Consider the following 24,131-nt stretch of genomic DNA (forward strand, 5'->3'; position numbering starts at 1 on the left):
GTGCGGCCCTCTAGTTTATTTTTTAGAACTTGAAAATGAGAGCTGTATTTTACCATGTTAAAGATGTGTTCTTTGTAAAAAAAAAAAAAAAAAAAAGAGAAAAGAAAGTGTAGAAATTCAGGCAGGGAGTTCAAAATTCTATATTGAAGTACTGCATAAGCTTTAAATATAAACACTCAAAAAATGTTTCTTTAATATCAATAAGTTTTATCGGATTAGACTAATTCAATTCAGATGACAGTGGGCACATCTATAAAGTGTTGTGAATGACACAAATGGTTTTTCTGAACCCCCAAGAAGGGAAGAGAGAGGAAGAAGCTCCACCTTGTGCATGATTCATTCAGCAAGTATCAGACTGACAATAAGATGAGTAGGATATTGTGCTGGCCACAGTGTACATAAAGGAAAACAAAAGCTAACTTCACCGATTCAAAAATACTATCAAGTGACTTTACTCATAATAAATTCATTTATACTCATCTTTTAATTCAAATCTAGAGTGTCCCTATTATGAAATATACAGAGACTTAGATATTCTAAATGATGTCCAAGTCTCTATATATTACATAATATTTAGAACATGACTTTATTACTTTTCCCCTAACTTTTAATTATAAAAATATTTAAAATATGCAGAATAGTTTAAATAACACTACAGTAAACACTGGTGTCCCTCCATCGAAAATGAACAATGAATATTTTGTTTTTTGGGGGTACATAGTTAAGATTTACAGAAAAGTTACAAGGATAGAACAGAAAACTCCTGGATAGTACAAAAAGATTCCCCAAATGGTAACATTTACTACATTTACTTTCTCTTTTTCAACACTGAAACAATACTATTTTGTAACCCATAGACCTTTTTGAGATTCCCTTCAGTTGTCCCAATAACATCCTTTATGGCAAAAGAAACCCAAGATCATGTGTTTCATTCAACAGTCAGGTCTCTTAAGTTTTCTTCAATCTGAAACAATTTCTGAGTCTTCATATTTCAAGACATAGATGTTTTAAACAATACAGGCCATTTATTTTGTAGGAGGTCCCTCACTTTGGGTATTCCTGGTGTTTTCTTATGATTAGATTCTGTTCATAAACTTTCGGCAAGAAAACACAGAAGTGGTGTTACTTTCTCTTCAGTGTATCTTCTCAGGGGGCGTCTGCTGTGGAGCAGTCCCACTACTGCCAATGTTAACTTTTTTTTTTTTTTTTTGAGACAGGGTCTCATTCTGTTGCCCAGGCTAGAGTGCAGTGGTGTGATCATGGCTCACTGCAGCCTCGACCTTTAGGCTCAAGCGATCTTCCCACCTCAGCCTCCTAAGTAGTTGACACCATAGGCACATACCACCATGCCTTGCTAATTTTTTTATTTTTTGTAGAGACAGGGTCTCATCATTATGTTGTCCAGGCTGGTCTCAAACTCCTGGGCTCAAGCAATCCACCTGCTTCAGCCTCCCAAAGTGCTGGGATTACAGGTGTGAGCCACCATGCCTGGTCCCATCCATCAGTAATGATTATTTTGTTTTGTTTTGTTTTTTTGAGACAGAGTCTCACTGTGTCCCCCAGGCTGGAGTGCAGTGGTGCAATCTCTGCTTACTGCAACCTCCGCCTCCTGGGTTCAAGCTATTCTCCTGCCTCAGCCTCCCAAGTAACTGGGATTACAGGCGCCCACCACCACACCTGGCTAATTCTGTATTTTTAGTAAAGATGGGTTTTCACCATGTTAGTCAAGTTGGTCTCAAACTTCTGACCTCAAGTGATCCACTCACCTCGGCCTCCCAAAGTGTTGGGATTACAGACAGGCATGAGCCACTGCGCCCGGCCCCCATCAGTAATTTTTAAAGCTCCAGTTTTTAAAGCCCAATGTCAACTTTGATCATTTGGTTTCCCCACTGCGAAGCTATTATTTTTCCCTTTGTTATTCAACAGTGTTTCACAATGATATACTTTGAGACCACTAGTTTGAGTAAGTCTTGTCTTCGTCATTTATGTGGATGGAAAGTGATGAATTTCTAATTTCTAATTCCATCATTCCAACACTTATTAGTTGGCTTTCTATTGTTAGTAATAACTTTTTCTTCCCTCCCATTATTTAGTCATTCATTTATTTATATTAGTATAGACTCATGGATTCTTCCTTTATTCTATAAATCATAATCCTTGACTATTATTATTTATTTTGATGTTCAAATTGCCCCATATTAGGCCAGTGGAAGCCCCTTCAGGCTGGCTGCTGTGTAAGACATGAAATTTTGAACACAGGATCAACCCCTAGATGCTTCATGTCACCCCATTTCTCTGGGTTTAGACACTCTTCAGGATATCCCTCTCCCAATCTCTTCTTTCCTCCCCTCCTGCTGCAAGGGTGTGACAGAATTCTCCAAACTCATGCACATCTGCCTTCACTTCACGGTTGAAGGCAGAGATGGGCCAAAGGGCATCTTCCCTGAGAGTGTAGTTTCTCCAAAAGTCAAAGCAAAATAGGACCCCCAAAGACTGGCAAGAAAGCCTGGGAATCCCTGTGCCAACTGAGGGATGAAGAAAGCTGGGCCAGGCTGGACATGGAGCCTGGAGCTGGAGGTGTGAAAGACAGTTAAGTAACAGATGTGTGTGCTGTATCAAAGGCGTACACTAGACACTGGGACCCACAGCAGGGAAGCAGAGAGTGAGTGCCTGATCCATCTCCAGGAACACTGGACAGGAAGACCAGTGGAGGGGAGGGTCAATCACCTCTTGCAGGGCGGAGGCACATCGTTCTCTGTCTCCCGCTCACATCTACTTGACATACTCCATAGAAGTCATCTTCCCAAAGCTCTACCCTGTGTTGTCCAAAGAGTGGCCACGAGCCACTGGGGCTATTTATGTTTACATTTAAATGGATTAAAATTAAATAAAGTTTAAAATCCAGTCACACTAGCCACATCTCAAGTGCTCCACAGCCATATGTGACCAGTGGCTACCATATTTGACTGCAGAGAAAAGAACATTTACAGCATTACAAAAAGCTCCACTGGATAGCACTGATCTAAAGGGTGCCCCTTATTTTCAAGATGGGAACTCTATGTTTTCTTGGCTTCCACACCCTGCATCTCCCCTGCAGCCTCTGCTCCCAGCCTGGCTTCCCACCACACCTCAAACAGACAAAACAAGCTGTTAACTTCTGCCCACATAATGCTACGGCCTTAGCTCACCTGTGAAGGGGACCAGACTGCCACCCCCAAACAAAATATGCTCCTTTGGCATAAGGTTTATTTTAAGCACAAGCAACTGAGGAACAGCAGATGCCGGGAAAGCTCTAAAAACAGAGCATAAATTTCCCTTTTATAAAGGAAATTTACATTTGGAGTCTCTGTCTCCTGTACAATCTCTTATCAACGGACAAGGCACCCACTTGAATCTCCACATACCTTATTACACAAGCCTTGCATATCTCACATTTCCAAGTTGCCTTCCCATAACTTACTCCCCAGCAGGAACCCCCAAACCCCTTTTCCTTTGTCTCACCTTTTCTCCATACTTTGTTGCCCTTTCGGATGATACAGAACCCTCCAAATTTTAATTGCCTCTTTGACTCTTACTTCTTTGTGATTGCCAGTGCCTACTTACATAATTAAAACTGATTTTTCTCTTGTTAATGTCTGTTATCAGTTTGATTCTCAGGGCACCTAGCTACTGAATCAAGCAGGGTAGAGGCATGAAGTTTTTCCTCTGCTATACCTCAACATCCCCAACTCCCAAGGCCTAACTCCTCCTATCTTTCAAGGTCTGGTTCAGCACTGCTCCCCATCTCCTTCAGGTCTGACTTTCTCTCCACTTCATCTGTCCCATTGATGCTCAATGCTCCTCACTCACATTTCACTTCTCTGCTCCTAGAGAGCAGGGTTGGCCCTACTGAGGGTCATGTCCCCAAAGACCTTGCTCATACGATTTAAATAAATAAATAAGGTTGGGCAAAGAGGCTCACACCTGTAATCCCAGCACTTTGGGAGGCTGAGACAGGAGGACTACTTAAGCCTAGGAGTTCGAGACCAGCCTGGGCAACACAGTGAGACCCCATCTCTACAAAAAAATTTAAAAATGAGGCAGGAGGATCGCTTGAGCCCAGGAGGTCAATGCTGCAGTGAGTCGTGATCATGCCACTGCACTCCCGCCTGGGTGACAAGAAGAAGACCTTGCCTCAAAATAAATAAATAACGCTGGGTGCAGTGGTTCACGCCTGTAATGCCAGCACTTTGGGAGGCCAAGGCAGGCCTTGGCCTGGCCAACATGGTGAAACTCCATCTCTACTAAAAACACAAAAATTAGCCAGACATGTGGCCGGCACCTGTAATCCTAGCTACTCAGGAGGTTGAGGCAGGAGAACTGCTTGAACATGGGAGGCGGAGGTTGCAGTGAGCCGAGATCGGGCCACTGCACTCTAGCCTGGATGACATAGCAAGACTCCATCTCAAAAAAAAGAAAGAAAAAATTAATTAAATAAATAAACAAGAGCACCACAAAGCTCCAAAAACTTGGGTACTGGGCTTGCTTTGGCTTTCTTGCCAAGTCTCTAGTCCTCAGCTCCTATGTCAGAGAGGGCATTATCTCTATTGTACTACAGCCAGTTATATTAATAAAAACTTAATTCTAAAACAGTTACATTACAAAACTGTTTACATTTCATTCTTTTTTTAATCCCCTTAATAACCATAGAGAAGAGTGCTGTGTGTGGAAAGAGAGAAGTCAACCTCTACCTTCACGGGTGCATCACACAATAAAACACAAGACAGAGGAATGGGGATCTGGGGATCTGTTTGCATCAACGTGTAGGAAAATTCGAAAACTCAGTTCAGAAATGCAGTTTTTCAATTAATGCTTAAAATACCTCTAACAAAACTTCACTCATGCACAAAAAAAAAAAAAAAAAAAATCATGAACCAGCCACCGCCATCTTGGGTGACACTTTAGAGATCACTGAAATCAGGTGAGGACAGAGCACACCAGACTGGCCTTGCGTATACCATAAATCTTCATTATGGAGTAAGAAGCTATAAGAATAACTTCTGCGACAATCTACCTGAGTTTCTTCATTTGTGAAATCAGTATGAACTAGACCACCTCCTGCCCCGACATTCAAATCTATCAGGTTATAAAAGGGGGAGGTGAGCGGGGATGGAGAGCAAGTCTGATTACAAAAGAAACTGATGCCACGAACAGGTGGTCAAAATGCTGCACCTTGTTCAAAATACCTTTTTTTTTTTTTTTAAAGACAGGATCTCACTCGATTGCCCAGGCTGGAGTACAGTGGCATAATTATAGCTTACCTCACCTTCCTGCACTCAAACAATCTTCCCACCTCAGCTTCTAAGTAGCTGGGACTATAGGTGCATGCCACCACATCCAGCTAATGTTTTCATTTTTTGTAGAGACAGGGTTTCACCATGTTACCCAGGCTGCTCTCAAACTCCTGGCCTCAAGCAATCCTTCCACCTCAGCCTGCCAAAATGTTAGGATTACAGGCGTGACCCACTATGCCAGGCCCCCATCAGCCTTTTCAAAGAGATTTTTTTGTTAAAGGACTTAATAACTAGTAATGTTTCTGAGAAAATAAAATTAAACACTGACCTGGCTCTTCGTCGATTACAAAGAGCTATTACTTTATTTACACTCCACAAAGGCTCCAACCAGTGTTGTTACTCCTGTTTTCCAGATGGGGAATCTGGGTTCACAGAGGCTCACAGAAATCCCAGGATGTTCCCATACCAGGTGGCCACACGAAGTACAGCCCTCAAACACAGTCAGCCAGCGCTCTTTCTGCCATTCTACCTATTTCTAGAGTAACTACAAAGAGGGCTGTTTCTTTAACATAAGGACATACACTGAACCCAAGCCCTTTTGAAAATTAAAAAGGTGTCATACTCTTTCTAAGCACACTTGAAAAAGTGACCAGTGTAGCCAAGAAACAATCTAAGATCCTGAAACTGACCTAAATAATTCTTTTCCAGCCCCTCCCCATGCCTGGGGCTGCTTTCCACCGACAGGAGCACAGTTTCCCAAACACACATGATGTAAAGAATCCCCCAAAGTATGTGCTAAAAAATTTAGATTTCTCCTAGTCTGATGTGAGTCTGAGAATCTGCTTTTTTAATAGGCAGACGATTTTCAATGATTTCCCAAGTTTTAGAGGTTCTGCACCAGAGATGGGATACATCCAATCTGAGTAACCATGACCCTGTCTGACACTAGAGTTTAAACTGTAAACATTGAGTATGCATGTGCAAATTCTGCTAAGACTACTGCTATTTTGTATTGATTGCTGGCTATTTCAAATCTCTTATAAAAGTCACTTGAAGACACTGGGTAATCAACCCCTCCAATGTCTTATCCTTGTAAGTCCCTGTCCCATGCCTCTTGTTATATTCTCCTCTGGGGGCGGGAGGGCAGGGCAGGCAGAGATGAGTGCTGAATAGAAAACCACCACAACAAACATTAATAAATGGGAGAAATACAGTTACTCAACACTGAATAAAGTTCTCCTACCCCTCAAAGATATAAGAGAACCGTAGCTATCCCTTAATTCCAACTTCAAAAGAGGGGTCCTAATTGGCCTGCAATCTATATTCCCATCCATATACACTTCTTTTTCAGTGCTAACACTGCAATTTAAGTGTGAGTCAGTAACTCTGACATAAATGATGATTCTGCATCTTTTTCAAAACATTTGACTCACCTTTTATTAGTATCAAAAGTTCCCTAAAAGCTTCCCTCATTGGCAATTCAAATGCCAAATAATCAGAGACAAAGCAATGGTGCATGTCTATTGACTTGCAATAAAAAAGAGAGAGGCAAATAAAAGACAGGTACTTATAAACAGGGGCAAATTTCATTTCCAGACTAACCTGCCTGAAGCTAGGAAGGAACTCAACTAGTTAGAAATGTGTAAGCAAGTAACCACAAAAGTAGTGCATAATAGAAATCTCCTTTTTGTACATTTCCTAAACCAATTTCTGGACTTCTGTTCCTTTTATTCCCTACTTTACTGCCTCTTTAAATGGGATTATGAAAATGCCAGTGGTCCCAGTAAAGTCTGCCTCAAAAACCTTCTTCCCTTCATCCAAAACGGGATACAGGATAAAAGACAAGTATTTTGCTCAACATACATTCAGACAATAACAGCAATTAATATATTTACCCTTGAACAGATGAGCCATCTCCTCTTCCATTTTCCTTTGCTCTTAGAGGAAGACAGATCAGGGTCTCTCAGGGCCAAAAGACTCAACTGAGGAAATGCTGGGTAAGAAAATCCTTCTGATGGACACCCAGATAAGAGCAGGCCTCCACTCACCCTCCAGATTGACCATGGCAAGTGACTGGCTTTATTTCAGGGTGTAAAGGGAACTGGATGGTGTGGCAATTGGGTCATGGTATTAGGAAACCTTCTTCCCCCACTTCTAGGATGGCATCCACAGAGCTATGGCCACACCTGACTCATCCACAGGCCTCTGACAGCACCCTGCTGTAACCAGTGCTCCCTAATCCAATGGTACAGTGAGGATGTATTCAATCACTTACTTAAAAAAGTTAGAGAGGGTTCAATGAGTCACAAATCACCAAGGAAACTAGAAGGAGGTCAATGATGGTTTCCAAAAACGAGCATCTCTAGAATTTCCTTTTGGAGTTAGGTAACAGAATGGGAACTTGCTTTAAGAATGAATAGATTACAAAGAAAAAAGAACTCATTCGTCCTTTGCCCTCATGACCCTGGGAGCTGCCTCCAATCCTTGTTACTCAAGACAGTTAAAGATGTACACAGAACCAACATGACAATGTCTGCATCTAAAGCCGGGGGACAGTGAAGTTGAACTGGCATAGTTTTTCCGCACATTTAAATACCACCCCCTGAGAAAGCCTTAACCCACAGTTGAGGCAAAAATCAGTGGATAAGAGATAATTACGCAGTTTTTCAGTTTACTAACTAGGCCAGGTCCCAGCCTGTTACATCATTCAGGTTAATCAAATGTAGTCAGGAATAGAGCATTCTGAAACTCCCGACTCAATTAAAAAGCACTTACCTTATCTATTAATGGCTCATACAGGGCTGGGAACATAACATCACTGGGGAACAGACCCTCAAAGTGCATATATTAATTGTGCCCTTCTTTCGTGAAGGCATGTGATATGAGGGTCATTTTCAAGAAGAAATTGAAGAAGACAGATTAGATTAACTGTGTAATATACAATTTTGACGTCCAACACCCCAGGAACCTGAGACCCCGCCCACTGTGATCTCTCTGAGAACGCACCTCAGTGCTGTTTTCCATGTGCTTGAAACCTCCTGAGACCTGTCCAGCCACACACTTGGCCTCCACCCAGTCTCCCCTGGAATGTGCCACACCCTCCCTGCACAAACCAAGGTAGTGACAGAAGGACACATTCTTTCCCTGCCCTTCCCATCACCGCCCCACCCCCACCTCTGTTGGATCCAACCCGCGAACTTCATTTGAATCACCCGCTAAGTGGTAAGCTGCTTCTGCCTTTTCTCCAGCCTCCGACAGTTCCCAGGTCTGGGCTCAGAAAAGGGCAGAATCTTCAAGGCCTGCTGCTGACAGTCCAGGAAGCCACCTCTTGCACACACTGTTCCAAGCCCCCAGTTTCCTAACCCCTCCAACAGCAAGAGCGCAGTGAACACATTTCCACTTGCACACATACATGCATCAACAACACACTCACGTCTCACACCAGAGAGAATTCAATCCAATAGAAGTATAACACTTACAAGCCCAGCATACCAAAAACCATCTCCCCTTCTAAGCAAATGATCATACATACTGCAGGAGTCTTTCACGGTAAAGAGCCCTGCCCACCTGCCACCTCCTCCACCATGCCTTTGGAATTGTCGGAGCCAGTGGTGCTAGTTCTGGTACCCTCCACCCGCCAGCCGCCTGTCTCCCCTAAAGGTTTCAGGACCCCCCTGCCACCCAGAAGGAGACAATGCCCCTATACACATCCCAGCTGTATTTTGCAGGGGCCATAATTACCATCTGAGCATTCTTCATAATACCAGTCTAGTTCATAGTAATCCGCTTCGATAAATTTCTGCATAGTCAGTAGTCTTGCAGAGGAAAGAATGGACTTCACAGCGCCATCAACATCAAGTAAAACGCTGCCATGCCTCCCCGCCCTTCCAGAATATTGGGCAGAAGAACATCCCGAAACACACCAGAATTAGGCTGTACATTCTTAACGACAGTCTGGAGCCAAAACAGGAATGTGGGCAATGAAAAGAAAAATTATATGGGGGAGGGAGGGAGTAGGAGGAGCAGAAAGGCAGGCAATTTGCAGAGCTACTGGAGACCCTGGCAGCACTGCCAATAAAGCGGCACTGGACAGCAGCCCTGAATGGGAGTAGCCAGGATCATCCTATCCAGACGCCCAGAGGGTGACGTCAGGGACACACACCACCACCGGCTGTCTCACTCAAGCCTCGTCTCCTGCTCGCCGCTCATCTTTCAATCTAACCGTTGCCATAGAAACTGGCCGGCTCTGAAAAATGATGCAGAGATGGAGGAAATGTCTTCCAAGGATGCTAGCAGCAGAGGTTGAGAGATGCCAGGCAGGGAAAAGAGAGGGTACAGGCAAGGGAGAGACAGGGGGGTCAGCACCATCATCACCTTCAATAAATGTAAGGACAAGCTTATTCACCCTACTCTGGGTCACGACAGAAAGAAGATTCTGGATTTGAAAACTGCTACCTTTTAAAATCTGCAAATCATTACTTTTGGTTTCCTTTCTTCAACCTGATTTAACACATTAAACGTCTTGTATAATGTTTGACCACCACTTAAAGGAAATGTAAATGACTTAGAAAATGGAAACATTTTCATTTAGATGCACTACTATTCTCTGCTCATGCCTTTGCTCAAACTTCTAGAAAAATAGCCTGTCACATACAAATAGAGGAGGGCACCATCACAAAGGGCTTGTGCAGTACAATATGCTGTTTCATGGACACTTACATGTGTAATCAAGGCGCAAAAATGCACACACTAGAAGAAAACAGTCCATTTGTAGGAAGTTAGTTGCCTCTGGGGAAGGAGTGAGGAAATGGGGTTTCAAAACTTTCCTTAGAAATGCACCCATATGTTTTATTTCCTTAAAAAATACAGTTAATATTAGTTCTAAATGTTTGATATGTTTGTAATATTCATAATAAAACAAGGTAGTGGATAATAAGACAGATTTTAGACTATCCTATAGGTTGAATTTCATTCCCTAAAGCAGGGTCTCTCAACCTCAGCACTAATGACATTTGAGGTTAGATAATTCTTGTTGTGGAAGGCTATTCTGGGCATTGCAGGATGTTTAGCAGCAACCCTGGTGCCTACCCACTAAACGCTGGTAGCACTACTCTCTACCCCCAAGATGTGACAACCAAAAATGTCTCCAGACATTGCCAAATGTCCCCTGGATGCAAAACTGCCTGGTTGAGAACCTTGCCCTAAACCAAAACTACTTACTTACTTCATTGACCTCTTGGCCAGGTACCGTAAGTATCTGTTGGTGTTAACAGCAGCATATATACAGATAATAATGTGTGTGTGTTTCTATACATGTGTATGTCTGCTTCTGCGCATAAAACAGAAAATTTAAAGGAAAATCACATAGACACACACATCTTATATAGAGAATCTTAGATGGAATCTATACTTTGTACTGATCTATCTCAATCTTCCTAAATCACTGGAAGCTGAAGAGCCTGTAATGCTGTGTTGTGAGGTCCTCAAAGAAATCTCTCTCTGCTCTGGGGTACCCTCTCCTCATGTTACAGCCATCTCTGGCCCTCACCATTAGGCCTTGCTTGCACATCTGGGCAGGATACCACATCAGACCTTCCCACTTGCCAGGTGGCTGGCTGACCCCATTTGGCCCAGCCTTTAGTGACAGCAGGTCCTGTCCCCTTGTGGACTGCAGGGATCCAATCCTTTGGCACTATGGATAACAGAGCCTCAAGTCTCGGGGGAAAAAGAGAAGTTAAAGGCAGGAGCCCAAACCACAAGCAGACAAAGAAACCATCCCTGCATGGGGCAGTGGAACCACTGATGTTGATGATGAATTTTGGCTAAAATTGTTAACAGGATTCCAGAAAAGTTCAGAAAATGTAGGAGACAAGGGAATGACACCATCCCTGGCCATGCTGTCTCCTGGCTACCACTTATACCGTGGAGGACCTGTGTCCCTCTGTCATCATCTCTTCCTCCTCCAAGGCATCCCCAACCCAACTGCACATTCTTTATGGTCAAAGTAGACATCAGATCCCATAGCCTCCCTCACTTACTTTATTCCCTCTCCCTGATTCCAACTTGAATATGCATTTTAAGTTTTCTAGGATTTGTGACTAAAGTCAGCAGACAATGATTTTAATTCCTTTCTTAAAATTGCCCCTGCTACCTGACACGTCTCATCTCTCCCTCTAGACTTTTATATCATCCTATCTCTGGCCTTGATGGTGCCTCTCAAGAGCCCCACTGCAAGCCACCAAACAGCCCCCTCAGACGTTCACCTCAAGACAGATGAATGGAGGCCGGTGTCCCGAGGTTTTCTGAGGTTTTGTTTAAAGTTCCATAAGGTCTTTCTAAAAAGATGATGATGGGCCTTATAAACAGGCAAATAGTTAACAACGAACTCCTAAAAAATCAGCAATGTTCACCAGTTCGATCCAATCAGGGTGGGGGAGGCCCAACAAGAATTTGCAAAATGATTTAATAAAGGAACCGAAGGGCTGGTTGCATTGGCTCATGCCTCTACTTCTACCACTTTGGAAGGCCAGGAAGGAAGGACAGTTTGAGGCCAGGAGTTCAAGACCAACCTGGGCAACATGGCCAAACCTCATCTCTACAAAAAAAAAAAAAGTTTAAACCAGCTAGGTGTGGTGGCACGTGCCTGTAGTCCCAGCTACTTGGGAGGCTGAGGCTGGAGGATCACTTGAGCCCAGGAGTTCAAAGTTGCAGTGAGACGTGATCATGCCACTGCACTGCAGCCTGGTTGACAGAGTGAGACCCTAACCTCAAAAACTAAAAAATAAAATAAAATAACGGAACAGGAAATGTAAACTCCTCAAAGCATCACATGAAAGTCAGACAAGCTTCCTAATAGCTGAACACATGGAAGTTCCTGGAGCTATGTAGCTCTTCATCTGTATCCTTCACAGTATCCTTTGTAATAAACCAGTAAAGGCATTAAAAACATACGCTTATGAGACAATGGTATCTATGAAACTATGAATGACACAAGAGCTTCACTTGATATGGAAGAGTATCCCAATACTGAGGTCAGGAAAACCAAGTACAAACTCTGGAAGAATGGCAAGACAAGTGGCTGAACAGCAATACTGCTTTTCATCGAGAACAAGGACATCAGCTATTGAATAAGCATTTGGATACTTTTCTTAAAGGCGAGAGTAGACTGAAGGTATTTTTTCCTCCTTGTTGAGATGAAATGGTTTGCAGACCAAGGACACAGTATAGTTGGTGTATAAATCAGCGCACTTGGGATATGAGAATTTTTTACAGAGCGGAATCTTTCTTACTCAGAAGAACCAATCAGCGAAGTTCCTGAAGCCAAAGTATTTAAGAGTTCTTCAGAGAACATTCATTGTACTGTTGCAGCATTTTTTATCTTCCCCAAACACATATCGACAAATTTGATAGAATTTGGGACAGAGGAGCACTGGTTGCCATTAATCTAGGAGATTTCGAACATTATGCAGATACAATGTTGTCTCTCCTGGGAAAAGGGTTTCAGTACCTCCAGTCTGTTCTTTCTTGTGACCCAACTAAACATGCATGCCCACTGTCTTATGTTCCACATGCTGAAATTGAAAGGTTGTTCAGTACAATATGCAATATTCATTGTCTTGAGAAGATTGATGCTTTTGAAGAACAACATGAAAGTTGGGGAATTGACTACATTTTTGAAAAGTTATATCTACTTACAGAAAAGTAAATGAGATGTATACAAAATCGAGTAACATCGACATGCTTTTGAGTTTCGGCAACTGAAAATTATGCTAAGGTGTGAAAATGTAATGCATAAATTTTTTATTGTTTACGAATCATATCAAATATCTTTGTTCAAAAATGCACATAACTTTTTTTTTTTTTTTTGAGACGGAGTCTCGCTCTGTTGTCCAAGCTGGGTGCAGTGGCACCATCCTGGCTCACTGCAACCTCTGACCCCAGGTCCAAGTGATCCTCATGCTGCGGCCTCCCGAGTAGCTGGGATTAAAGGTGCGTGTCACCACACCCAGCTAATTTTCTGCATTTTTAGTAGAGACGGGGTTTCACCATGTTAGCCAGGCTGGTCTCAAACTCCTGACCTCAAGTGATCTGCCCACCTCAGCCTCCCAAAATGCTGGAATTACAGATATGAGCCACGATGGTCGGCTCTCTTTGCCCATTCTTAATTAGGCAGTTGTTAAATTTTCAAAACTGCATATATCTTTGTAGAAGAAAATATATACTAAAATGTTAAAGTAGCTCCTTTGGGGAGGAGAGGAGATGGAAGATTATGACTATGTGTCTTACTTACAGACTGCAAGACTTTTTACCAATCAACCAGCATGTATTACTTGTATAATTAAAAAATAAAAGAAAAATGCAATGAATATTACTTAAATGCAATAGACATAGAAAAACTGACATTGTATGAAATTTAGAATTGAAGAAATGTAATACTTCAGCAGGGTTCAACTGATCCCAAGAGTTTTATAAAAGATTAGCTTTCACGATAAACCTTTGTCTTTTACTAAAATCCTAGCCATCTCTTTGCACATGTTTTCTCCACATACAATTTTATATGTAACAGAATCAAGAAACAAATACATTTTAATGAAATAATCCAATCTATATGGAACAATGTATTCTCAAATTATAAGAATAAATTATGTTAAAGTTAAAAAAAAATACAAGGATACAAATCCCTTATTTGCTTGCTTTTTTGTTTTGATAGAAACCCCTTAAATAAAACGTGGCATATTTACCTTATGGCACTATGAATTTGTTTAACATTTTTATTCCTACCCCATTACCATAAAACAAGTAAAAAATAACAGATTTCATAGTTAAGAGCATGGGCTTTTGGAGTCAGATGGTCTGAGGTTTGGTACGGGCTCTTTGTTTTCCACGTCTGTGACTTTATTAGATACATCAGTCTCATCTGCTAAATGGGGGTGATTATAATACATTGCACAAAGACAGGGGAAGCTATAATCAATTAGTGTATAGCAGAGCACTTAACACAGTGCCTAGGACAAAATGAGTTTGCAATAAATGTTAGTTGTGGTCATCTTCATCACTCTAATCTTTTTTTTTTTTTTTAAGGGAAATACACCAGGAAATGAACAATTAAAAAGAGGGTACAAATTCCTAAGCTATAATTAGGGAAATGAGGTAGAAATGCCATTTGTAAGCTTTTTCCAGCATAACTGATTCAAAGGCACTGAGTTCACAGTAATGAGCAGGAGTGACAGGTGGGGTGAAGTAGGGAGTGAGGGACCCTATATCAGTGACAATACATTACTGAGCACAGCTTACATTAAGTCCAAAGGTTGCACATAACCAATTCACTTTTTAAGCAAAAGGGAAAGAAACAAAACAATGTATAAATAAGCACAAAGGAAACAGCATCATTTAGGGGTGATTTTTATGAGCTTCAAGGCAATTTCAAAGTGAACTACACCAAAACTCTTTCATATGCTCAGAAAGACAAAGTAATCTGTCCATAGTTCTGCAAAGTTTCACAATTAAAATCCAAGTCTATCTGACATCAAATCCACTTTCCTTCACGCCAGGAGTCCCAACACTCCTGAGGGTTACAGCTCTCCCTCGGCCCAGGTTTACTGCGGCTGAAAAAGCAGACTCCTCCCTACCATGACCCTACTCTCCTCCATCACTGCCACCAGAAAGTCAGGAATAAGAACAGGTCCCAGGAGCAGTCTCAGGTAAGCCTCACAGCCACCTGGTCAGCCATTTCTTAGTCACATTTTCAGCTGCCCCATTCAGAAAGTGCTGACTGTATACCTGGCATTTAGTACTTTATATCTCACTTACTCCTCAGACCCCTCGACCTAATGGATCCCTCATTGTGGATACAAGGAAAGGGGTCTTAAGTGGTTTAAGTCACTTGCCCAGGATTGCACAGAGAATACCAAAAGCATCTGGATATAAACCAGAAATGATCCCCATCCTAAGCCTTTTCCACTTCTCAATAAGTGAATGAAAAAGCATCCAAGGATTATTTGCTAATGGAATTTGAAAGAAAAAAAAAAGAAGAGGTACAATTAAAGAAGATAAAGACTCAAGTTAGCACCTCAGAGAGAAAACAAATTGAGAAGTTTTTTTTCTTTTTTTTTAAAAAAAAAGAACAAAATAAATGATCAGGAAAGAGTTAAACTGAAAATATCTATGTAACTTCGTGATATTAAAAACAAACAAACAAAACAACTCTTTCCAGCTCTGTCACATAAATGGCTAAACAAAGACACCCCTCCAATCCATCAGCAGCAAGTCAACATTCTGGTGCCCAGATTTAGGTTAGACCTTAACAGGGCTCCTTGTAGAGCTGCTGATTCCATGTCTTGGGGCAGGGAAAATCAAGAGGGACCTGCAACACCGGCTTTCAAGAAAGCAAAGACCATGTCAAAAGGTCTGGGGTAGAAGTGATAAGGTATACAAAAGCCATCTTAAAAGGACTACCATGCACTGTGTTGTGACAATTTGAATATCCAAAAGAGAACACAGTCAATAACGGTTAAAAGAGACAAGGTGAACCTGTAAAGGCCATGAATCTTCAATATCAAAATGAAAAGGGTAACCAAGTGACAGGGCAACTGATATATAAAGGAAGGGAGAATATATTAGGAAGTTATTTTTAATCCATTTTAGGAAGCAGCAGAGGTGGGTATGTATGACTGCTCTGTTTCTGCCACTAATGCCTTTTATAAAACAATGTACAAATACATCTCTAAGTAGGATGGCTCTGAATAAGCCAACCCTACATGGAAGAAGGAAGCAAGTATCAAGAACAGAAAGGCCTGACACTGTGGGCACAGACTACACTTAGGTAGGAGCAGGATCACCCCCAGGGCTGTAAGATGACGGATCAGCCAGAGGGCTCCAGAGGAGAACTGACTGCCCACACTGGGGCCCCAAATTCCTGGAAGATAAAAGCTCAATAAAAGCTGCTAATGATAACAGTAAGACACTAAGAAACCTTGTACGTGTGTTCAAACATGTTCCAGATGAGTGTGTCATTTGGATGGGACACTGGGTCACAACCACAAGTGGCCAAATATAAAGAATTTGTCATTTCAGGAAAAGACATCAGGTCGAAGGTGGCCCCTCCAAAGATAATGTCCACCTGGAAGCTGTGGAGGTGTAAAAATGGTCTTTGCAGGTGTAATTCATTTTCTTCTTTTTTTGTTTTATTTTGTTTTTTAAGACAGAGTCTCACTCCCTCACCCAGGCTGGCGTACAGTGGCGCAGTCATGGCTCACTGCAACCTCCACCTCCCAGGTTCAAGTGATTCCCCTGCCTTAGTCTCCTGAGTAGCTGGGAGGCATGCGCCACCATGCCTGGCTAATTTTTTGTATTTTTGGTAGAGACAGGGTTTTGCCATGTTAGCCAGGCTGGTCTCAAACTCCTGACCTCAAGTGATCCGCCTGCCTCGGTCTCCCTAAGTACTGGCATCACAGGCGTGAGCCACCGTGCCTGGCCCTGCTGGTGTCATTCAGTTAAAAGTCTTGAGATGACATCATCCTTGATTGAGGTGGGCCCTCAATCCAATGGCAAGTGTCCTCAGAAGAGAAGAGGAGAAAAGGCCCACAGAGGAGAGGGCAGCGTGAAGACAGAGCAGAACCTGGAGGGATGCGGCCACAAGCCTAGGAACATTGAGGATGGCCGGCAGCCACCAGAAACTGCAAGAGGGGCAGGGAACGGATTCTCCCTCAGAGTGTCCAGAAGGAACCAGCAGTATCAACACCTTGACTTTGGACCTCTGGCCTCCAGAACTGTGAGAGAATAAATTTCTATTGTCTTAAGCCACCAAGTTTGTGGTAATTTGTTATGGCAGCCCTAGGAATCTAACAGAGCTGCTGAGATCGTATTTTCTTTAATATCTATAAAGATTACTAGATCACTGGAAAAATATAAAACAGGTTCAGAAATCACAAAGAAATGAATTAAACCCACAGTACCAATGCTTATGTTAAGTGTGAGTATCAGGAGTTTTGCTGTCATTGCTAGAAGACCTACATGTTTTTTTGTGAGCATTTAAGAGAATCTAATAGATTTGGTCTGTGATGTTAAGGCAGATCTAATTAAATATATTTGTAATCAAATTTAAATGTTTAAAAGAATTTAATAAAATTTCTAAGTCTGTACTTATTAGTTGTGTGAGTATATGAATATTTCAATTTATGCAATACATTAAAAAGATGAATGAACACTAACAATTGAGCGATAAAGTATATATAAATGATGCAGTTATGAGTTTGCCCAAGTGTCTCAGACCTCACAGATCTTGCTGCATCCCACCTTCCCCCAGGCCTCACAGGTGATCAGCACAGGCATGCCCAGGCCCTGATGTGGCCGTCTGAACAAAATAACTTCCCAATTCCTATGCGTCCCCAGTGCTCCTCCTTCCTGCTAGCACACAGAGCCCTCGGAGGTCCCAATTCCCCTCTGGAACCTGCCCTCAGACTCCAAAGCTTTCCTCCCTGTTGGTCAGGGCACCTGTATGCCAGGCCAGCCAAGAAGCCTACAGGAGAAGAGAGGAAGACCCGGAAGAGGCTTTCTAACCTTCCGTCCTTGAGGGGGCCATGGGGCTCACATGAAAGACAGCCTTACAAGCAGGCCTTCCTTCCACTTGCTTCAGAAAATTAACTGAGCAGGTGCTTCTTTCTGCAGAGTTATCCTTCTGATCTTTATTTTATTTGTTTGTTTACTTATTTATTTGTTTACTTATTTATTTGTTTACTTATTTATTTATTTATAGATGGACTCTCACTCAGTCGCCCAGGCTGGAGTGCAGTGATGCGATCTTGGCTCACTGCAACCTCCACCTCCCAGGTTCAACCAATTCTCCTGCCTCAGCCTCCCGAGTAGCCACCAAGCCCAGCTAATTTTTGTATTTTCAGTAGAGACGGGGTTTCACCATTGAGCCAGGATGGTCTCAATCTCCTGACCTCATGATCCGCCTGCCTCAGCCTCCCAAAATACTGGGATTACAGGCGTGAGCCACCACATCCAGCCTGATCTTTATTTTTTAAAATGTTGCCACTGCCAGTCACTGAGCACCCACGGCAGAAGGCAGGCTGCTAATGAACAGCTTGCTGTCAACTACCCCCTCCGAAAACATCTCCTCCTCATTTCAGGCACAGGCACCAACCCACCTCCAGGGGAAGGTGGGGGAACAAAGCTTGGCTTTTACAGAACATATCTAAAAGCAGGGAGATGGCGTTTGGCAGAGCACTGAGGAGCCAACATGCATCCTGGCCTCGATGTAGTTCTCATTAAAATCAACCCTACCTCTGAGAAGGAGAGAGAGAAGAAACAGAGCTTGGGTGTGTGGTGGCATCAGTACACGGCCTGCATGGTTCTGAGTCTGCCTCCTGCCAGCCTTGGAGGCTGTATGGGAAATCTCACTCCTATGTCCAGCAGGTCAGGTAGCAGGCGCCACAGGCCTCAAAACACAAGTAAACCAGAAGCTCAAACGGCCCCATATTCCATTCATGCCAAAATTCAGCTGAACCACAGTAGCCTGGGCCCATCACGGGGGGTGGAGTGTGAGCTGAGCTGTCATGTCAATTTCCCACCTGAGTCCGTTCCAGTTTTGTCTTAGATATGCTGAAATAACATGAAAAAGAAAAACTGTCAATCTGTACAGAATTGCTTGCCAGGCATTCTTCTTCTTAAAAAGAAAAAAATAAATACTCAACCTTGGAATCTGGTTTGATGAGAAAAAATGAAACCTGGCAGGTGGCAGGTGACAAAGTAAGCCCAGGGACCATGAGGGTAGGTCTGCTGACCAGTATGAGTACCTGGCTGCGGTGCTCACCAGACACTGTGAAAGGCTCCTGGTGCTGTCATGCACCCTGGTACAAGGTTGCCTTTGATTACCTCCCCAAGACAGGCGCCTTCAATTCCACTCAGCATCTGGGGCTCAGGCCCACACCTGGGTGGAGACATGATGACTGCATTTGACTAATGGAGAGGAAGTGATTGTGCTCTAGGGTGTCTCTGCTTCTGCCTTTGATCTTGCAGCCGTCTGTGTCAGCTAACAGTGGTGGAAAATGGGCCCAAGGAAGAATCCGCATATGTGAGCAGTAAGAGAAGAGAGAAGGCACAATTCTCAGGGCTCACTTAGGTCCTTGCCTGTAAACAAAATGGCCCCAGAGCTTGGGGATGGCAGAAAGGACATACCCAGAGTACTTGGGCATTTACACAAGAGAAATTCTTGGTAACTACTTATAAATACATTATAATGTATCTATCTTGCATTAGCTTTGTTAGCAGATGATAATGAAAAGTTCCTGGGAATTAGATCCCCTTTCCAACTCAGTACAACCTCTACTCCACCCCGATAATTTATCCTTCCTCCCTTCATTTCAACCCTGCCTCACCACACACGTCTAGGTGACAACAGACTCGTTGATGTTCCAAAAGATACCCCTCCTCCAAACACACACGCGCGCGCACGCGCGCACACACACACACACACACACACACATCCTATGCTTTCTTTTAGGTCACCACCTGATAAAATAATAAAATTATTGACTGCACTCCCCTTCAGAAGGTCAGCACTGTGTGCTATTTATTCATTTAATTTGTATAGGCGTACTGCATTTTGCGGTATCTGTACTTTTTTTTTTAAATAGAGACGCAGCCTCACTGCGTTCCCCAGGCTGGTCTTGAACTCCTGGATTTAGGCAATCCTCCAGCCTCACCTCCCCCAGAATGCTGGGATTATAGGTGTGAGCCGCCACATCTGGCCAGTGTCTCTATTTTTGTTTCACTTAGAATTTCAATTAAAATGAAGGCAATCTTTAGAAGGTGACAACAAATAAAATGATCTTGTTATTCTATATATGGGTTTTAAATCTTGTTTTTATGAAAAAAGATAAAGAAGGAGAAAGCTTATTTTTTAAATTTAGAAACGTGTCTTTGCATTTTTGCTTATTTAAGAAGCATTCATTAGGCACCTGTTCAACAAAAGGCCCTGGAAAGAGGATATTGGCCCATTCAAGCAGACATGGACTCTGCTCCATTAATTTACTCTCTGAAGATGAAAATTACTTTCGACAATTTGTAATCTTCTGGAATTTAAGCCTTGTACATATCTAAATCTTAACAAGAAAAGTCCTGGGTAATTTAAAACATGCTTAGAGAGTTCAGTGCGTATGTCTACAGTGTTCTGTCTGAGAATACTTGTAAGACGTTCCCTAGATTATCACCTGAACGCAATTTAATAGCACTTGTATTTGAATAAGAAAACAACACTACAATTTCTATAAAACAAAAAGTAAAGGTCCCTATTCTCTTAATTCCTATTTTGCAATACAGAAAAACTCAACTTAAGAAATGACCATAATACCTGCACGTTATGCACATGTACCCTAGAACTTACAGTATAAGAATAATAAAAAAAAGTTAAAAAAATAAATAAATAAATAAATTAACAAAAAAAAAAGAAGAAATGACCATAAAACAAAAAACAATTTTAAAAAACTTCATCATGGGATACCATTAACTAGAGAGTGAAAATATCTCAAAAAAACATTCAGAGAACCATAAAATATTTAATGCTAATTAGTTTCCAGATAAGAAACCAAGTCTCAATGAAGTGATAAGTGATTTGCCCAAGGTCACACATTTAGTCGGTGGATGATGGAGAAATGGCCCTCTCACGCAGGACTGGTGGGTCTCCAACCACTTTCTCTCCTCTCAGAGTCACTTGGAAGAAGAAAACTTTCACTATAAAACAACGTTACCCAACCCACACAGAGATATCAACTACTCCACAGTGATCAGGTGCATCTCTCAATTCTAGCTAAACTCCACAAATAACATACACTCCTGCTCTCCTCCACAAAACTGCCCTTGGTACAAAGTTTGAGAAGTTGATCTCTTGGTAACTTTGAGTTTAAGGGGAAAAAAACCCATCTTTCTTGAAATTATATGCCATATTCACAAAAACTTTAGTCACTGCCTTCCTGACAATTACCTGTTGGTTATTTTCCAGACATTCATTAATGAACAACAACCTGTACAAACTAAGAGAGAGGTAAGACATCCCTCCTCGGGTATCGAATAAAAAAATCTTTAGGATGTGTTTAGGCTTCTTAAAGACCAAATTCAGTGTTTTCTGGCAAATTGCTTGTACTATCTGGCCTGATATCAGGAAGTAAAAGGGTATTCACCCATGTGTTGTTTGGGGAAGAAGCAGAAATAGCCTGGATTCCCAATAATAGATGAATGGTCAAATATAAATGACAGAATATTAAGCAATGCTTCAAAATTGTGTTTTTCAAGAAATTTAATGCCAGGGGAAATAATCAACATATAATATTTATTTAAAATGCATTATGTCCTTAAATATATGTGTTGCAGAAAAAAAAAACAAAAAAAAAATCTAGAAAAATCTCACAAAAAGTGAGTGGTGGGTGTTATGTTAGTCATCTTTTTGTTTTTATTTTCAAAATCACCTAAAATCAGCATGCTTTCGTGATAGAAAGAAATATTATTTTGTCCGGGCATGGTAGCTTATGCCTATAATCCCAGCACTTTGGGAGGCTGAGGCGGGTGGATCACCTGAGGTCAGGAGTTTGAGCTCAGCCTGGCCAATAGGATGAAACCATGTCTTTACTGAAAATAGAAAAATTAGCCTGGTGTGGTGTCATGTGTCTGTAATCCCAGCTACTCAGGAGGCTGAGGCAGAAAAAACCCAGGAGGCAGAGGTTGCAGTGAGCCAAGATCATGCCATTGCACTCCAGCCTGGGCAACAGCGCCAAACTTCATCTCAAAAAAAAAAAAAAAAGAAAGAAAGAAATATTATTTTATTTATTTATTTATTTATTTATTTATTTTTCTTTTTTACTGAAACAGAGTCTCACTCAGTTGCCCAGGCTGGAATGCAGTGGCATGATCATAGCTCACTACAGCCTTGAACTCCTAGGCTTAAGTGACCCACCCACCTTAGCTTCCCGAGTAGCTAGGACTACAGGTTATGTACCACCTGAGTAGTTTTTAAACATTTTTTAATAGAGATGGGGGTTTCCCTATGTTGCCCAGCTTGGTCTCAAATGCCTTGTCTCAAGCAATCCTCCTGCCTCGGCCTCCCAAAGCACTGGGATTATAAGTGTGAGCCATAAAAATATTATTTTTTAAATCTAACTTCTTCTAAAGATCATTTGTGTTCATTACAAGGCCAGGCACCAAGAGTTGAAGAACAGGGTAGGTGCCACAATTGTCTAAAACAGTGACACACATGCTTACTTTCTCTCTCTGAAAATCAGAGATGGACCCTATCTCCCAATGCCATGTCATCACCAACAAAGTCACAGAATCTTCCTTAAACCCACAAAAAAGGAAACCAAAGTACAGAGAGGCTCCATGATCTCTTTGCGATGACAGAGAAACAGGTTTCAGAACCAGGATTGAGGTACAAATTTAGCATCTATGGATTTAGGAGAGCAGGGGAAGGCACCTCTGAGAATGGACAGGGTCATTGGTGAGGGCCTGGCGCATGTCCATGCCGGGCTTCTATGGAAGTCGGGCAGGCGGTAAGAAGAGCTAGTGTGAGGATGACAAGCACACGTTCAGTTTCTATGAGATTCCGGCAACATATCCAGGCAGTAGAGAGGAACATAGCCATCGCCTGCAGAGAGGCAACAGCCAAAGCAAAGAAGATGTAGGCAAGAGGAGACCCCAAGCCAGAGCACTGACAGATGTCCACATCTAAGCACACCAAAAAGAAAAGGGGACTTAACCAAAAACAAAGACAAAAAGCCAGCGATGACTAGTCAGAGGAGGAGGAGAGCTAGAATGTTCCCACACAGTCCAATTCCACACAAATACAGGCTGCAAGTAAAACTCTCAGTGGGAAATACTCTGGATGAGGCTTTTCATGTTTTTTTTGTTTTTGTTTTTCTTTTTTTGTAGAAATGGGGTCTCGTTTGGCGGCCAAGGATGGTCTCAAATGCCTGTGTTCAAGCAATCCTCCCATCTCAGCCACCCAAAGTGTTGGGATTACAGGTGTGAGCCACTGTGCCAAGACTTTTCATGTTCAAGCATCACTGTGGTATTCCCTCCATCAAAAGAGCTCAAAAGATGACATCTCATAAGGAGACTCCTCGTCTTGGCTAGAGATCAACAAGGAGTACCTGGAAATACAGAGACAGCAGCAGCACATTCCTCCTTCAGCTGGGCTCCACCCTCTGTACAGAAGGGGGAACAAAACTAACATGATCTCTGCCCTCAAGGCACTCCCTATACAGCAGGGGACAGTAGGTGAAATGAGCATAACATGGCAGGTAGGTGAGGGAAGGGCAGGTTCTGAAGTTACAAACACTGCCTGGCATGAAACACAAGAAGTGGAGAGGTTTTCCTAACTAATCCCTGCTTCTCCACTAATTCCTCTGACAAGCCTGCACTTGCCATGGCCCCCAAAAACCAGCCGGGCATGGTGGCTCCTGTCTGCAGTTCCATAGCTTTGGGAGGGAAAGCAGGAAGATTGCCTGAGGCCAGGAGTTCGAGGCTGCAGTAAGCTATAATTACGCCACTACACTCCAGCCTGGTTGTCGGAGAAAGACTGTCTCTAAAGAAAAAAAAAAAAGACCAGGCGAGGTGGCTAACACCTGTAATCCCAGCACTTTGGGAGGCCAAGGCAGGTGGATCACTTGAGGCCAGGAGCATGAGACAGCCGAGGCAACATGGCAAAACCCTGTCTCTACAAAACATTTAAAAACTAGCTGGGTGTGGTGGCACGCACCTGTAGTCCCAGCTACTCGGGAGGCAGAGGCAGAAGGATCACTTGAGGCCAAGGGGTTGAGGCTGCAGTAAGCCATGATCACCACCACTGCACTCCAGCCTGGGCAA

General features: G+C 42.5%; 1 protein-coding gene and 1 pseudogene across 2 annotated transcripts in view; one reads left to right on the forward strand and one right to left on the reverse strand.

The window, feature by feature from the left end:
* The window catches only part of TRAK1 (trafficking protein, kinesin binding 1), a 140,478-nt gene that overhangs the window by 67,722 nt on the left and 48,625 nt on the right, over positions 1–24,131 (reverse strand). Inside the window, exon 1 of one of the 2 annotated variants that reach the window (XM_011984284.1) lies at positions 9,015–9,377. The exons of the other annotated variant lie outside the window; for it this stretch is intronic. Within the exon in view, the coding sequence (XP_011839674.1) occupies positions 9,015–9,078 (64 nt within the window). The 5' untranslated portion in view covers positions 9,079–9,377. Of the gene's footprint in view, positions 1–9,014; positions 9,378–24,131 lie in introns of those variants that run through there. 2 annotated transcript variants of the gene reach the window in all.
* Positions 12,254–12,978, forward strand: LOC105542650 (annotated as a pseudogene).

This window comes from Mandrillus leucophaeus, unplaced genomic scaffold (assembly GCF_000951045.1).
Source record: "Mandrillus leucophaeus isolate KB7577 unplaced genomic scaffold, Mleu.le_1.0 Scaffold265, whole genome shotgun sequence".
NCBI classification, from domain to species: domain Eukaryota; kingdom Metazoa; phylum Chordata; class Mammalia; order Primates; family Cercopithecidae; genus Mandrillus; species Mandrillus leucophaeus.